Here is a 15297-nt window from a genome sequence, read left to right on the forward strand (position 1 = left end):
AAGGTTCAAAAATTAATTTAAGCATTATGCCAAAAATATTGTAAACTAAGATCAATAATACATACTTCCTGCTCCTTTTCCTAAGTTGGGCACATTCAGGCCCTTCTTTCCTTGTTATTAATAAGAATTAAGAATTAAGCCTTTTTTGGGGGGGACAGAGTGACCATATAGAGTAAAAAGAATGTAACCCTCTTTGATTTTATGTGTTTTGGCTCAGGTTGGACATACTTATATAAATGTGATTGACATTGAAGCTGATGATCTACAGGAATTACCTGTGAGAGAAGAGCCTTCAAATGATAATGTTATCAAACAGCAAAGCGATCATCCAGCAGTTCCATCGTCTGCAGAGTTACATTATATGGCAGCTTCAGTTACTAATGCTGTTCCCCCGCATAATTTTAAGAGTCAAGGTAATTTTTTCCTACTTTTAAAACAAAAATGATTTGAAAAGTTATTTAATATAGCATTGTTATCCCTACTCACATCTCTTAGCTCTCCTCCTAAAACCCACTGTATTTTTGGATGTTTATATTCACAGAAATGTTCTGTTAATCTTCTCATTACCTTATTTAGAAGTTTAGAATCAGTCTTTGAATGCTTTTCATATTCTTAATAGAATCAGCCAGTTCCTCTATGGATTTATTTTCCAAACCTGCAGAAGTAGCTCCAGCTTGTCTGGATGGAAAAAGCTTGAGAGCAGGCATTACAGAAGTGAAGGAGCCTAGTGTCACCTCACCTACACCATCAGACATACAGCAGAACGAAGGTAAACAGCCAAGAGGTATAGCATGACCCTCTTCTGAATTACTGTTATATTGGAAACAAGCACCAAAATTTGATAATTGCAAAAGAAACCAGAAAAAGGGTTGTCCGTTGCTGAGGAGCATGGGGGCAAATAGGTAAATGAAATAGAGACATGATTCCAAAGCTGGGACCCATGGATATTTTGTAAAAAGTCACAGATCTGTTTATGCATATGTCTTTTCTCAATTAATAAGGCTAACAATAAATATTCTGTGTGAGTTCATGAGTGTTTTGATGTTAAAAAGCAATTTTCATATTGTAAAAGGTGGGAAATTATCAAATAGCACACCGAAAATAAACAGGCATGGTAGCCAACAGTACTTTTTTCCCCAACTTTTATTTCAAATTCGGGACACATGTACAGGTTTGTTACCTAGGTATATTGCATGATGCTAAGGTTTAGGGCATGATTGGACCCATCACCCAGGTAGTGAGCATAGTACCCAATAGGTAGTTTTTCATCCCTTACCTTCCTCCCTCCCTCTCTGTCTTATAGTCCTCAGTGTCTGTTGTTTCCATCTTTATGGCCAGGTGTACGCAATTCAATAGTACTTATAAATATTCAGTTTTATAGTCAGGTTGCATTATGGTAACTTTTTACAAGATTTAGAAGACTATATATATTTAAATTTTTAAATAAAATACATATATATGTGTGTATTATTGTTGTGTTTTAGAGACAGAGTCTTGCTGAATTGTTCAGACTGGGGTATGGTGGTGCGATCATAGTTCACTGTAGCCTCGAACTCCTGGGCTCAAGGGATCCTCCTGCCTCAGCCTCCCAAGTAGCTAGAATTACAGGCACACACCACCATGCCTAGCTAATTTAAAAATTTTTTTTATAGAGACAGGGTCTCACTATGTTGCCCAGGTTGGTCTTAAACTCCTGGTCTGAAGTGATCCTCCCGCCTCAGCCTCCCAAAGTACTGGGATTACAGGCATGAGCCATCACACCAGCCTAGAAGAATATCCCTCCACAACATGAAGCTACTACATCCTGTGACTGGTTAGGTTAATCCAATATGCAATCAGACTTCCTGCAACAGAGACCTGAGTCTCCCCTAGGTTCCACAGTGGTTGTGAGGTATGGACATAGTCAGCCCTGTGGTTGCAAGATGCTTGGGCACAGAGTCTAGCTCTGCCTGATTATTGTATAATGACAGTGGGCACTCAGGAGACATGAGGAGCAAGGAAGGGATGGGTTAGGATGTGTTAGGGCATGTGTATTACAGCTGCATATACAAACAAGTACCAGCATTTCAGATTTTAAAGCCTTCATCTTCTCTCTCCTGTCATGGGGCTGCTAAGGTGTATGGGTGGTGAATGGAGGATGTATGAAGCTAGCAATGTTTCAGACGGGGGAAGTATGTGGGAAAGTGAACAGAGCCTGGCTTTTAGATTCAAATATTTGAATCCCAGCTCTGTCACTTAATAGCTTAGATACGTTTTACAAATCAATTAACTTTCTTTGATCCTCACTTGTATGTCTGTAGGACACACCTCAGAGGGTTGTCATGAAGTACATCTAGCCAAGTGTTTGTGGCTGCTTAGGTACTCTGTTAATTTCCCTTCATTTTCATGCCAATCAACTTTTGAAGTTCTGGCAGACAGGAAGTAGACTTTTCTCTCTGTGACCCCTGAGTATCTTAGGCCAGCATTTCAAATGACTATAAGCTACAGATTAATTTCATTTATCAATGAGACTGGGTTTATAATCAACCTTTTGGAGGTTCCTTACAGGGGGAGAAGGCCTGGTTGCAAAAATTTATCAGTGGACCCTGGTACTCTAATTACAGAGAAGAACTTTAAAAGGAAAAGTTTTATATTTTGAAATTAAATTCTGTCGTTTTACATAATATACTTTATTATTATTATTATTATTATTTGAGATAGAGTCTCACTGTGTCACCCAGGCTGGAGTGCAGTGGTACAATCTCGGCTCACTGCAACCTCTGCCTCCCAGGTTCAAGTGACTCTCATGCCTCAGCCTCCCGAATAGCTGGTATTACAGGCATGTGCCACTACACTCAACTAGTTTTTATATTTTTAGTAGAGGTAAGGTTTTGCCATGTTGGTCAGGCTGGTCTTGAACTCCTGACCTCATGATCCACCCACCTCAGCCTCCCAAAGTGCTGAGATTACAGGTGTGAGCCACCGCGCCTGGCCCATAATATGCTTTAGAAACTCAGAATATAGTCACACATTAGAGTTGACTGGGATTTACATTACAGGAAAAGGTGAGGAGAAGGGAGGGACAAGGTCACTAGATGCATACAACAAAAAGCTAAACAAACAATAAATTTCTGTTTTAGTGAGACCTGCTCATTATTTTTTGAATGACAGTAGCATCTTATTTTGGAAGTCATCTCCTACTAGGAATATCATCAATAATAGCAAGCAGAGTTTTGCTGGGCCTAGAAAGAGCATTGCAGGGTCAGTGGAACTCAGTGTTTAACATTCTTGGATGGGTGATTTCTCTATGAGTCAGTGGAAGCGGAACAGGTTCTTCAGAGAAAGGGAAGCTAGTTTCATTATATATTGAGGACGTTCTGGGTTTTGAGCGTGTACTTCTCTTTTGCTGTATTTTCCACTTGTAAGTTTGTATGCATCACATTCTTTCCTGAGAGTCACTAAAGCTGATGCTTCAGGCTGCTAAGAAACAGGGATAGATAGATGTAAAGTACTGTGAGAGTCAAGCTAAAAAGGGTAGGGCCAGAACAGGTAGGGAAATACTATATAACTGCCATTGCCAATGTTGCCATTTACTATTGTCTTATCATGGGAAGGTTCAACTTAGACTGGGATTGAAATATAATAAGCACTATTTATATTTTTTTAGTAGTTCACATTTTTTCAAAGTACTTTGCCACATAATTTGATCTTCACAAAACGCATAAGTTAGGTAGGGCAGGCATCATAATCTTCATTTGACTGACTCTTCATTCAATAAACATGAAGTTAAAGACCATATACCAGGGCTAAAGAAGAGAGAAACACCAGGCTCTCAGTCTGCGGGCATGCCTACAGGGGGAAGGAAAGACAGACATATAAAGAGATGATTATGATACTGCTTGGTAAGTTCTGCAGTGACGGGATGAATGAGATTCTTGGGTAAGACAGCATGGAATCCATCTCGGGGGATGATTGGGGCTATTTGGAGGAGAGACACCTAAATGGAATCTTAAAGGAAAGTAGGTTTTAGTGAGAGAAGGGGCCTTCAGACAGACAGAATAGATTTTGCAGTAAGTTAATGGAACTTTTTTAGTTTGAGAAAATTTAAGTTGGGCTGGGTGTGGTGGCTCATGCCTATAATCCCAGGCACTTTGGGAGGCTAAGGTGGGTGGATTGCTTGAGCTCAGGAGTTTGAGACCGGCCTTGGCAACATAGCGAGACCCTGTCTCTACAAGAAATAGAAAAATTAGCCAGGTGTTGTGGCACACACCTGTAGTCCCAGTTACTCGAGAGGCTGAGGCAGGAGGATCGCTTGAGTCCAGGAGGCAGAGGTTGCAATAAACCAAGATCTCATCACTGTACTCCAGCCTGGGTGCTAGAGCGTGACCATGTCTCAAAGAAAAGAAAAGAAAATTAAAGTTCATTATGCCTGGAGTCAAACTGAGTAGTATTTTGTTTGTTTGTTTAAAGAAATAGCAAGAGATGAATTTCAGCTGGAGAGGTAGACAATGGAAAGATTATGTGTGCCATTGTCTGTCATATGGAGGCATTTGGACTTTTAAGGTGAAGGCATTGGAGACACACTGAAGAGTTTTGGACAGAAAAAGAACGTGATTTCTGTTTTTAAAAGATCTCTCTGGACCTGGTGTGGAAGATGGACTAGATAGGATAGAGATAAATTACAGATAACGATATGATTTGGGGTCTATTTATTGTGAAAACTTCAGCCAAGTAGTGGTATTAAGAATGTAGGCATTTAGCAGGTTGAATCATCAGTACTTGTCACTTTGGATCTAAGGGAAAGAAAGGAGCCTCGAGTGACTTTCTGGTCTCTGGTTTGGGAAACTGAATGGTGGTGCTGTTTGCTGAGCTGCGGAACAAGGAAGAGGGAGCAATTTGGAGGGGCAGAAGCAATGAATTCATTTTTATGTGCTTATGGGACAACCTAACTGATATGTTCAGGATATGAAGAGCTGGAGCTAAAAAAGACTGCCATATGGATTTGGGAGTCATCTTTCATCAATGACATAACTCAGAGAAAGTGGGAAGAGTGAGTAGAGAAGTGAGTTCAGGCTGGCAGCCCAGGAAGTACTGACGGGTAAAAGGAATGGATGGCAGCAGAAGAAGTATGAGCAATACAGGCAGGAGGAGACCCAGACATCAGAAGAAGAGTGCATTTTAAAAAGGTGGTGCAGACCAGGTGCAGGGGCTCACGCCTGTAATCCAGCACTTCCTGAGACTGAGGTGGGAGGATTGCTTGAGCCCAGGAGTTCGAGACCAGCCTGGGTGACAGAGCGAGGCTCTTAAAAAAAAAAAAAAAAAAGGAGGTGTTGCAAATTTGGGAGAAGAATCAACTGAATTTAAGAAGAAGAAGAGTCATTGGCTTTGATTTTGGTTTTAGGAGGTTTAACATTTGCCTGATATCCCATATAAAGTCAGTAATAGCCAATATTGGGGCCAGCTTTTAATGTGTGATGTTTTTGGTTTTCAAGTAGAATTTGAAAAAGTCATTAAAAATATTAAATTTGCTTTTTGATGAAGTATATGTTTGTAGCAAGGAATGAAAGTAATATTCAGACTTTCCTTGTGTGTGGAACTTTGTTGTAGTAATTTATGTATTCTTATCCCAGAAGTCAAGAAGCTGAAAAGGAATTTTTAGGTGTATTTAATTAAAACTGATTTGGAAAGTAGTGTTGTGTTGGTTTAAAATGAAGTCATCAAAAAATGAGATCATCAGTAATACCTCTTCTTTAATTATAATCAATTCTGCTTTTACTCTCATTAATATTTAGATCTGCCAAAACCAGAGTTCCGATTCAAAGGACAGAGCACGAAGTCAGACTCTGCGGAAGATTATCTGTTGTGGAAACGGCTGCAAGGTGTCTCTGCAGCTTGCCCTGCACCAAGCTTTGCAGCTCACCGACTAGAGCATCTTACTGCTAAGCTTCAGAAAATTGACAAGCAGTTGCTAGCAATACAGAACATTGCTGAAAACATAGAGCAGGATTTCCCCAAACCTGAAATGCTAGATCTACATTGTGATAAGGTAGACTGCCTTTATTTTTAGTTTTTTGTTTGCAACTGAATTATTAGATTTGTAGTGTGATATACCTTTGGATACTTGATTTTTCAAAATGATGAGAAATTTATTTTCTTTAAGCTAGAGTTTGTCAACCTCAGCACTATCGACATTTGAGCCAGATAATTCTTTGTTGTGGGGGACTGTGCCAGTGTTGTAGGATATTTGGCAGCATCCCTGGTGTTTACCCACTGGTTTCCAGTGGCACTGCTCCCTAGTTGTAACAGTCAAAAATGTCTCCAGATAATGCCAAATGTTCCCTGGGAGCCAAAATCACCCTCAACTGAGAACCATTACCTTTAAGAAGTAAACCCATGTATAAGGCTATTATCATAAAATGAGTTGGAAAATATTACCCTCTCTTCTATATTTTGGAAATTTTTTTATAGGATTGGTGCTATTTCTTCCTTAAATGTTTGGTAGAATTCAGTGAAGCCATCTTCACTGAAGATGCTTAAAGTTTTGTTTGTTGGGACATTTTAAAGTATAAATTTAGTTTCTTCTGTAGATATAGGGCTATTCAGCTGATCTGCTCTAAATAAAGCTTTTTCTAGAGTCCTCCCACACAAAAATGAAGTAAACCCATGCTTCCTATCAAGAAAAGAAATATGTGAATTACAAAACTGGAATGTGATTTTAAAGGAACCCCACTTATAATTATCATTTTCTTCTGAAAGATTTTTATACTTTTACAAATATTATTGTCCTTCTATTTGGAGTTTTTGTGAGTTTCTTTTAAATATTTTGTGTAAGAGAGTTAGTAGTCAGTTCCTTAGAAATTTTTCATATCTTTTTTTCTTTTTATTCTTGAGTCATAGTCTTGCTCTGTTATCCAGGCTGGAGTGCAGTGATGCGATCATGACTCACTGCAGCCTCGATCTCCCAGGTTCAAGCAAACCTCCCATCTCAGCCTCCTGAGTACCTGGGACTATAGGTGTATACCACCACTCCCAGCTAAGTTTTTAATATTTTTTTGTGGAGACGAGTTCTCCCTATGTTGCTCAAACTAGCCTCGAATTCTTGGCCTCAAGCAGTCTTGCCTTGGCCTCCGAAAGTGCTGGGATTATAGATGTGAGCCACCATACCAGCCTAGTTTTCTATATCTTTAAAAGGTAGACATACAAAATAAATTAATGTTTATACATAATGACAGTTAAATAAAATAGGAAGTCTCAAAAATTATTTTGCATATTTTGTCCTTTTTTTTTTAAAGGAAGAACAATTTATTTCAAAAGGATTAGAGAACAAATATTATGTTACAAATAATTGGTTAAATGAGACCATGGTTGGGTACTTGAGGCCAAGAGTTTGAGATCAGCCCAGGCAACATAGCGAGACCCCATCTCCATAAAAATAGTAATAAGTCAGGCATGGTGGTGTGCACCTTTAGTCCTAGCTACTTGGGAGGCTGAGGTGGGAGGATCACTTGAGCCCAGGAGTTCAAGGCTGCAGTAAGCTATCATTGTGCCACTGCACTGTAGCCTTGGTGTCAGAGCAAGGCCCTGCCTCTAAAAAAAAAAAAAAAAAAAAAAGAAAAGTTAAATGTCTTAAAGTCTAATATTGGGAAATGCAAAATAGTCTGCAGGATAAGAATTCCGTTATTGACTTACCTTACAAATATTCCAGTTTGCTAGTGTGTTGACATTTAAAAAATGTATTTATTAGGTTTATAGTACACCTTTAATCCAAACATTTAACACATTTAAAAATTAAGATGAAGGAGGGGCGAAGCAAGATGGCCAAATAGGAACAGCTCCAGTCTCCAACTCCCAGCGCGAGCGACACAGAAGACCGGTGATTTCTGCATTTTCAACTGAGGTACTGGGTTCATCTCACTAGGGAGTGCCAGACAATCGGTGCTGGTCAGCTGCTGCAGCCCGACCAGCGAGAGCTGAAGCAGGGCGAGGCATCGCCTCACCTGGGAAGCGCAAGGGGAAAGGGAATCCCTTTTCCTAGCCAGGGGAACTGAGACACACAACACCTGGAAAATCGGGTAACTCCCACCCCAATACTGCGCTTTAAGCAAACAGGCACACCAGGAGATTATATCCCACACCTGGCCGGGAGGGTCCCACGCCCACGGAGCCTCCCTCATTGCTAGCACAGCAGTCTGCGATCTAACCAAAGGCAGCAGCGAGGCTAGGGGAGGGGCGCCCGCCATTGCTGAGGCTTAAGTAGGTAAACAAAGCCGCTGGGAAGCTCAAACTGGGTGGAGCTCACAGCAGCTCAAGGAAACCTGCCTATCTCTGTAGACACCACCTCTGGGGACAGGGCCCAGTAAACAACAAAAGCAGCAGAAACCTCTGCAGACGCAAACGACTCTGTCTGACAGCTTTGAAGAGAGCAGTGGATCTCCCAACACGGAGGTTGAGATCTGAGAAGGGACAGACTGCCTGCTCAAGTGGGTCCCTGACCCCTGAGTAGCCTAACTGGGAGACATCCCCCACTAGGGCAGTCTGACACCCCACACCTCACAGGGTGGAGTACACCCCTGGGAGGAAGCCTCCAAAGCAAGAATCAGACAGGTACACTCGCTGTTCAGCAATATTCTATCTTCAGCCTCTGCTGCTGACACCCAGGCAAACAGGGTCTGAGGTGGACCTCAAGCAATCTCCAACAGACCTACAGCTGAGGGTCCTGACTGTTAGAAGGAAAACTATCAAACAGGAAGGACACCTACACCAAAACCCCATCAGTACGTCACCATCATCATCAAAGACCAGAGGCAGATAAAACCACAAAGATGGGGAAAAAGCAGGGCAGAAAAGCTGGAAATTCAAAAAATAAGAGCGCGTCTCCCCCGGCAAAGGAGCGCAGCTCATCGCCAGCAACAGATCAAAGCTTGATGGAGAATGACTTTGACGAGATGAGAGAAGAAGGCTTCAGTCCATCAAACTTCTCAGAGCTAAAGGAGGAATTACGTACCCAGCGCAAAGAAACTAAAAATCTTGAAAAAAAAGTGGAAGAATTGATGGCTAGAGTAATTAATGCAGAGAAGGTCATAAACGAAATGAAAGAGATGAAAACCATGACACGAGAAATACGTGACAAATGCACAAGCTTCAGTAACCGACTCGATCAACTGGAAGAAAGAGTATCAGCGATTGAGGATCAAATGAACGAAATGAAGCGAGAAGAGAAACCAAAAGAAAAAAGAAGAAAAGAAATGAACAAAGCCTGCAAGAAGTATGGGATTATGTAAAAAGACCAAATCTACGTCTGATTGGGGTGCCTGAAAGTGAGGGGGAAAATGGAACCAAGTTGGAAAACACTCTTCAGGATATCATCCAGGAGAACTTCCCCAACCTAGTAGGGCAGGCCAACATTCAAATCCAGGAAATACAGAGAACGCCACAAAGATACTCCTCGAGAAGAGCAACTCCAAGACACATAATTGCCAGATTCACCAAAGTTGAAATGAAGGAAAAAATCTTAAGGGCAGCCAGAGAGAAAGGTCGGGTTACCCACAAAGGGAAGCCCATCAGACTAACAGCAGATCTCTCGGCAGAAACTCTACAAGCCAGAAGAGAGTGGGGGCCAATATTCAACATTCTTAAAGAAAAGAATTTTCAACCCAGAATTTCATATCCAGCCAAACTAAGTTTCATAAGTGAAGGAGAAATAAAATCCTTTGCAGATAAGCAAATGCTTAGAGATTTTGTCACCACTAGGCCTGCCTTACAAGAGACCCTGAAGGAAGCACTAAACATGGAAAGGAACAACCGGTACCAGCCATTGCAAAAACATGCCAAAATGTAAAGACCATTTAGGCTAGGAAGAAACCACATCAACTAACGAGCAAAATAACCAGTTAATATCATAATGGCAGGATCAAGTTCACACATAACAATATTAACCTTAAATGTAAATGGACTAAATGCTCCAATTAAAAGACACAGACTGGCAAACTGGATAAAGGGTCAAGACCCATCAGTCTGCTGTATTGAGGAGACCCATCTCACATGCAGAGACATACATAGGCTCAAAATAAAGGGATGGAGGAAGATTTACCAAGCAAATGGAGAACAAAAAAAAAGCAGGGGTTGCAATCCTAGTCTCTGATAAAACAGACTTTAAACCATCAAAGATCAAAAGAGACAAAGAAGGCCATTACCTAATGGTAAAGGGATCAATTCAACAGGAAGAGCTAACTATCCTAAATATATATGCACCCAATACAGGAGCACCCAGATTCATCAAGCAAGTCCTTAGAGACTTATAAAGAGACTTAGACTCCCATACAATAATAATGGGAGACTTCAACACTCCACTGTCAACATTAGACAGATCAACGAGACAGAAAGTTAACAAGGATATCCAGGAATTGAACTCATCTCTGCAGCAAGCAGACCTAATAGACATCTATAGAACTCTCCACCCCAAATCAACAGAATATACATTCTTCTCAGCACCACATCGCACTTATTCCAAAATTGACCACATAATTGGAAGTAAAGCACTCCTCAGCAAATGTACAAGAACAGAAATTATAACAAACTGTCTCTCAGACCACAGTGCAATCAAACTAGAACTCAGGACTAAGAAACTCAATCAAAACCGCTCAACTACATGGAAACTGAACAACCCGCTCCTGAATGACTACTGGGTACATAACGAAATGAAGACAGAAATAAAGATGTTCTTTGAAACCAATGAGAACAAAGATACAACATACCAGAATCTCTGGGACACATTTAAAGCAGTGTGTAGAGGGAAATTTATAGCACTAAATGCCCACAAGAGAAAGCAGGAAAGATCTAAAATTGACACTCTCACATCACAATTAAAAGAACTAGAGAAGCAAGAGCAAACGCATTCAAAAGCTAGCAGAAGGCAAGAAATAACTAAGATCAGAGCAGAACTGAAGGAGATAGAGACACAAAAAACCCTCCAAAAAATCAATGAATCCAGGAGTTGGTTTTTTGAAAAGATCAACAAAATTGATAGACCGCTAGCAAGACTAATAAAGAAGAAAAGAGAGAAGAATCAAATTGACGCAATAAAAAATGATAAAGGGGATATCACCACCGACCCCACAGAAATACAAACTACCATCAGAGAATACTATAAACACCTCTACGCAAATAAACTAGAAAATCTAGAAGAAATGGATAATTTCCTGGACACTTAAACTCTTCCAAGACTAAACTAGGAAGAAGTTGAATCCCTGAATAGACCAATAGCAGGCTCTGAAATTGAGGCAATAATTAATAGCCTACCAACCAATAAAAGTCCAGGACCAGATGGATTCACAGCCGAATTCTACCAGAGGTACAAGGAGGAGCTGGTACCATTCCTTCCGAAACTATTCCAATCAATAGAAAAAGTGGGAATCCTCCCTAACTCATTTTATGAGGCCAACATCATCCTGATACCAAAGCCTGGCAGAGACACAACAAAAAAAGAGAATTTTAGACCAATATCCCTGATGAACATCGATGCAAAAATCCTCAATAAAATACTGGCAAAACGGATTCAGCAGCACATCAAAAAGCTTATCCACCATGATCAAGTGGGCTTCATCCCTGGGATGCAAGGCTGGTTCAACATTCGCAAATCAATAAACATAATCCAGCATATAAACAGAACCAAAGACAAGAACCACATGGTTATCTCATAGATGCAGAAAAGGCTTTTACAAAATTCAACAGCCCTTCATGCTAAAAACGCTCAACAAATTCAGTATTGATGGAACGTACCTCAAAATAATAAGAGCTATTTATGACAAACCCGCAGCCAATATCATACTGAATGGGCAAAAACTGGAAAAATTCCCTTTGAAAACTGGCACAAGACAGGGATGCCCTCTCTCACCACTCCTATTCAACATAGTGTTGGAAGTTCTGGCTAGGGCAATCAGGCAAGAGAAAGAAATCAAGGGTATTCAGTTAGGAAAAGAAGAAGTCAAATTGTCCCTCTTTGCAGATGACATGATTGTATATTTAGAAAACCCCATTGTCTCAGCCCAAAATCTCCTTAAGCTGATAAGCAACTTCAGCAAAGTCTCAGGATACAAAATTAATGTGCAAAAATCACAAGCATTCTTATACACCAGTAACAGACAAACAGAGAGCCAAATCATGAATGAACTTCCATTCACAATTGCTTCAAAGAGAATAAAATACCTAGGAATCCAACTTACAAGGGATGTAAAGGACCTCTTCAAGGAGAACTACAAACCACTGCTCAGTGAAATAAAAGAGGACACAAACAAATGGAACAACATACCATGCTCATGGATAGGAAGAATCAATATCGTGAAAATGGCCATACTGCCCAAGGTTATTTATAGATTCAATGCCATCCCCATCAAGCTACCAATGAGTTTCTTCACAGAATTGGAAAAAACTGCTTTAAAGTTCATATGGAACCAAAAAAGAGCCCACGTCTCCAAGACAATCCTAAGTCAAAAGAACAAAGCTGGAGGCATCACGCTACCTGACTTCAAACTATACTACAAGGCTACAGTAACCAAAACAGCATGGTACTGGTACCAAAACAGAGATATAGACCAATGGAACAGAACAGAGTCCTCAGAAATAATACCACACATCTACAGCCATCTGATCTTTGACAAACCTGAGAGAAACAAGAAATGGGGAAAGGATTCCCTATTTAATAAAGGGTGCTGGGAAAATTGGCTAGCCATAAGTAGAAAGCTGAAACTGGATCCTTTCCTTACTCCTTATACGAAAATTAATTCAAGATGGATTAGAGACTTAAATGTTAGACCTAATACCATAAAAACCCTAGAGGAAAACCTAGGTAGTACCATTCAGGACATAGGCATGGGCAAAGACTTCATGTCTAAAACACCAAAAGCAACGGCAGCAAAAGCCAAAATTGACAAAATGGGATCTCATTAAACTAAAGAGCTTCTGCACAGCAAAACAAACTACCATCAGAGTGAACAGGCAACCTACAGAATGGGAGAAAATTTTTGCAATCTACTCATCTGACAAAGGGCTAATATCCAGAACCTACAAAGAACTCAAACAAATTAAAAGAAAAAAACAAACAACCCCATCAAAAAGTGGGCAAAGGATATGAACAGACATTTCTCAAAAGAAGACATTCATACAGCCAACAGACACATGAAAAAATGCTCATCATCACTGGCCATCAGAGAAATGCAAATCAAAACCACAATGAGATACCATCTCACACCAGTTAGAATGGCGATCATTAAAAAGTCAGGAAACAACAGCTGCTGGAGAGGATGTGGAGAAATAGGAACACTTTTACACTGTTGGTGGGATTGTAAACTAGTTCAACCATTATGGAAAACAGTACGGCGATTCCTCAAGGATCTAGAACTAGATGTACCATATGACCCAGCCATTCCATTACTGGGTATATACCCAAAGGATTATAAATCATGCTGCTATAAAGACACATGCACATGTATGTTTATTGCGGCACTATTCACAATAGCAAAGACTTGGAATCAACCCAAATGTCTATCAGTGACAGACTGGATTAAGAAAATGTGGCACATATACACCATGGAATACTATGCAGCCATAAAAAAGGATGAGTTCGTGTCCTTTGTAGGGACATGGATGCAGCTGGAAACCATCATTCTTAGCAAACTATCACAAGAACAGAAACCCAAACACCGCATGTTCTCACTCATAGGTGGGAACTGAACAATGAGATCACCTGGACTCGGGAAGGGAAACATCACACACTGGGGCCTATCATGGGGACGGGGGAGGGGGGAGGGGGGAGGGATTGCATTGGGAGTTATACCTGATGTAAATGACGAGTTGATAGGTGCTGACGAGTTGATAGGTGCTGACAAGTTGATGGGTGCAGCACAGCACCATGGCACAAGTATACATATGTAACAAACCTGCACGTTATGCACATGTACCCTAGAACTTAAAGTATAATAATAATAAAAAAAAATTAAGATTAAGCATATGTGAAACTATACTGAAAGGATATGAGGCAGGACTACGACTAAGTAAAAATATTAATACTAAGTAATGATATTATGATGCTTATTTGGTTGTTTTCCTCTTTTTGGGGAGTAGATTTGGGGTCTCACCATGTTACCCAGGCCAGTCTCTAACTCCAAATGATCCTCCCACCTCAGCCTCCCAAAGTACTGGGATTACAGATGTGAGCCATTGCACCTGGCCTGCTTTCTGTTTTTTTTTAAAACCCAGATTTAGATCTTCACATCCAAATAAATGTTCAGCATCAAAGCAGTTGTTGGAACTCTTTACTTCAAAGAATCTCTTTTGAAATTGCCTTCTGAGCTAGTTTAGTATTCATTATCTACAGCCAGATACTTGATTTATACCCAAATCTAATCTTTTTTTTTTTTTTTTTTTTTTTGAGACGGAGTCTCGCTCTGTCGCCCAGGCTGGAGTGCAGTGGCCGGATCTCGGCTCACTGCAAGCTCCGCCTCCCGGGTTTACGCCATTCTCCTGCCTCAGCCTCAGGAGTAGCTGGGACTACAGGCACCCGCCACTTGGGCCGTCTAGTTTTTTGTATTTTTTTTTAGTAGAGACGGGGTTTCACCGGGTTAGCCAGGATGGTCTCGATCTCCTGACCTTGTGATACGCCCGTCTTGGCCTCCCAAAGTGCTGGGATTACAGGCTTGAGCCACCGCGCCCGGCCCAAATCTAGTCTTGATCCTGGTTTGCTCACTCTCAGAAGAGTTCATGAATCATTAATTCCTTCAACAAACATTTATTGAGCATCTACTGCATATTGGGCCCTGTGCTAAATTCCAGGAATAGAAAGATAAATAAGGCATAGTACCTACTCTTAAGGAGTGTAAAATCTAATAAAAGAAGATAGATGTATATACCAATAAATACATACATACTGGGTCTAATGAGGCACATAGATATGCCTGGCATGCTGTGGCATCAAAGAAGGCTTTGTAGAGGTGACTCGAGCTGGTAATGAATTGGTATTCATCAGCTAATTAAGGAAAGACTGGCAAAATATTGTGAGCAAAGGAGAAAGGTACCAAATGGCATAGAGTGTTTGGGGAGCTGTATGAGCATTACTTAGAGGTAGAAGTTAGTGGGATTGGACTTCAAGACATTTGGCAGTAGAGGTAGGAGAGGGGAGACAAGGAGGAACAGAAAGCATTTACCATGTCAAGACATTGGGATTTTATCCTATAAGCAGGTAGTGGGAAACCACTGAAGTATTTTAAACAGTGAAGGGAGATGATCAGATATGCAGACAGTAATGTGGAGGGTAGACTGGAAAGG

The 15297-nt window shown here is 40.6% G+C and overlaps 1 protein-coding gene across 10 annotated transcripts in view; it reads left to right on the forward strand.

The window, feature by feature from the left end:
- The window catches only part of CPLANE1 (ciliogenesis and planar polarity effector complex subunit 1), a 162316-nt gene that overhangs the window by 104486 nt on the left and 42533 nt on the right, over positions 1–15297 (forward strand). For 8 of the 10 annotated variants that reach the window (XM_071099011.1, XM_071099010.1, XM_071099002.1 and 5 more), the window contains 3 exons: positions 218–413; positions 620–769; positions 5772–6025. In XM_071099011.1, coding sequence (XP_070955112.1) covers positions 218–413; positions 620–769; positions 5772–6025 — 600 coding nt within the window. The remainder of the gene's footprint in view (positions 1–217; positions 414–619; positions 770–5771; positions 6026–15297) is intronic. The other 2 variants (XM_071099005.1, XM_071099007.1) reach the window with 2 other exon arrangements.

The sequence above is a fragment of the Macaca nemestrina genome, chromosome 6 (assembly GCF_043159975.1).
Source record: "Macaca nemestrina isolate mMacNem1 chromosome 6, mMacNem.hap1, whole genome shotgun sequence".
NCBI lineage: Eukaryota > Metazoa > Chordata > Mammalia > Primates > Cercopithecidae > Macaca > Macaca nemestrina.